Raw genomic sequence first — 1969 nt, 5'->3', positions numbered from 1 at the left:
GGTTTTTTTCTTAGCAGAAGGTCAACCATCTATGCTAACCCACACTCTTGTGCTTTGCTTATATTTTGAAAGAAATTATTGAGTAAGCAACTGACCATTGTTATACATATTCAATTTATATTTCCTCTCTCTTTTTCCATACTGGAGATTGAACCCAGGGGCATTCTACCTCTAAGCTACACCCCCAGCCCTATTTTTATTTTTATTTCAAAACAGGGTCTCACTAAGTTTCTGAGAGTCTTGGTAAATTGCTTAGGCTGGCTTGAAGCATGTGCTTCTCCCGCCTCAGCCTCCTAAGTACTGGAATCACAAGCTACATATCCCTCAGGAGATCAGGGGATTTGGTTTTACTGGTCCAGTCACAGTGGGGTCTGGGTACTCTAGAATCACGGCTCAAGAGGATGTAGGGGCTGACCATTGGGAAGCAGCCAGTGATTAGTGTAGACATGTTTACCAGCCACAAACTGTGGTTCTTTAAAAATGACAAGACAATGTGAATAATGGAGGAGAGAGTACACAAGGACACAAAGGTGCTCACCAGGAGAAGGATGCTTTGGGTAGCTCTGGACTCAGGGGGGGACTTGGGGGAGACGGTCTTATGAAGGTGTCGCACCTGCTGCTTGTGTTTGTATAGCATGAAAACCATGGAGCCACTGGCCCAAAGCATGAGCCCCACAAAGAATATGTCACAGAATAATACCATTGGTACATAGAATATGTGAGTGGTTTTGTTTTGAGGGACAGCAGAACAGTACCCATAATCTCTCTTGTTTGTGTTATTTCTGTTGCTCCATTTGGCAGAGATTGCCAGAGGTACCCTAATATTGAGAATCATCGTCATGACCCAGCAGAAGACATTGGTGGTACCCAAGTACTTGGGAGCTTTTACCTTAAGCTCTGCCCATTTAGAGTCCATGGGGCTGATGGTGATGGCCTGGAAGACACTCAAAAGGCAGGTGCTGCCCATGGACATATCCCTGCTCACTTTATGAAGATAGAAAAGAAGTTTGCATCCAATATCGCCGAAGAAAACTTTTAATCCCAGAGCTGCCATGGTTTCAGGGATTCCTTTAGAGAGAAGGATTAAGATGTTGGCTATATTCAAGTGCATGAGAATCAAATCTGTGGACCTAAGCCTGCATTTGGTGAAGTAAAGGAAGAGATAATGATAAAGAAGGGATACATTCCCTAGCATTCCAATTACAGTCTGTGACAAAAATACCATTCCTATCACCAGATCCATGGTGGCCATCCTGTAAGATCCCAGTCGTGGAGAATGTGACTGCCAGAGGCAAGTCAACATTTGCCTTGGAAAAGTCTAAGGGTCTTGGGAATCCATGACCAGACTTTTGAACTCACTGAAAGAAGCCTGTTCCTTCAAGGTAAACATTCCTCTTTTTCTTGCTGGTGCAAACTCTTAGGTATCCCACTTGTTAAAAATTATCTCACGGATCTTCTGCACATCCTCAATGGTTTCCTTATTAGCTGGCTTATTTCAAGGATTTTTCTGTACATGTTCTGCAGTTTAACTGTTAAGCCTTACCTCAAGGACTTTCTGCACATGTTCAGCAGTGTCTGAAAGTAACCTTCCTGTTTAGAATGACAATAAAATCTGTGGGCCAGTAGCCAGCAGGACCTCACCTCTGAGTGCAGTCCCCTGGCCTGCCCCCTTTGAATTTGCTCTCTGTGTCTGCATCATTCTTTGCCTCTCAGGGGCCCTGGTCATTCCAGTTCCCAGTGACCAATGTTCATCTTCTGAGCCAGAGGTTCCTGCATGGGAATATGTGACATGGGCTACATGTATTATGTAAACTGAAAGCAAACATGTCCCACTTACATTAGGTGCCTCCTAGAAAATTTACTTAAAAATGTATTCCATGAAGTTCTTCTCAAGATTTGAAGTCATTTCTCCACTTGTAAAGGGTGAATAGGTAGCTGGTTCTGTAAAATTTTTTTCTTGGTACTGGAG

The 1969-nt window shown here is 43.5% G+C and overlaps 1 protein-coding gene across 1 annotated transcript; it reads right to left on the bottom strand.

Moving 5' to 3' along the window:
- Nucleotides 1-313: 313 nt before the first annotated feature.
- On the bottom strand, nt 314-1252 carry LOC308268599 (vomeronasal type-1 receptor 3-like; the record flags this gene model as incomplete). Its single annotated transcript, XM_080703715.1, has 1 exon — nt 314-1252. The coding sequence occupies one exon, from the start codon at nt 1250-1252 to the stop codon at nt 314-316; it is 939 nt and encodes a 312-aa protein (XP_080559841.1).
- Between the last annotated feature and the right edge of the window lie 717 nt (nt 1253-1969).

The sequence above is a fragment of the Muscardinus avellanarius genome (assembly GCF_963383645.1).
Source record: "Muscardinus avellanarius genome assembly, chromosome: 10".
NCBI classification, from domain to species: Eukaryota; Metazoa; Chordata; class Mammalia; order Rodentia; family Gliridae; genus Muscardinus; species Muscardinus avellanarius.
Note: the sequence above shows the minus strand (reverse complement) of the source record. Positions and strands in the feature narration are given on the sequence as shown.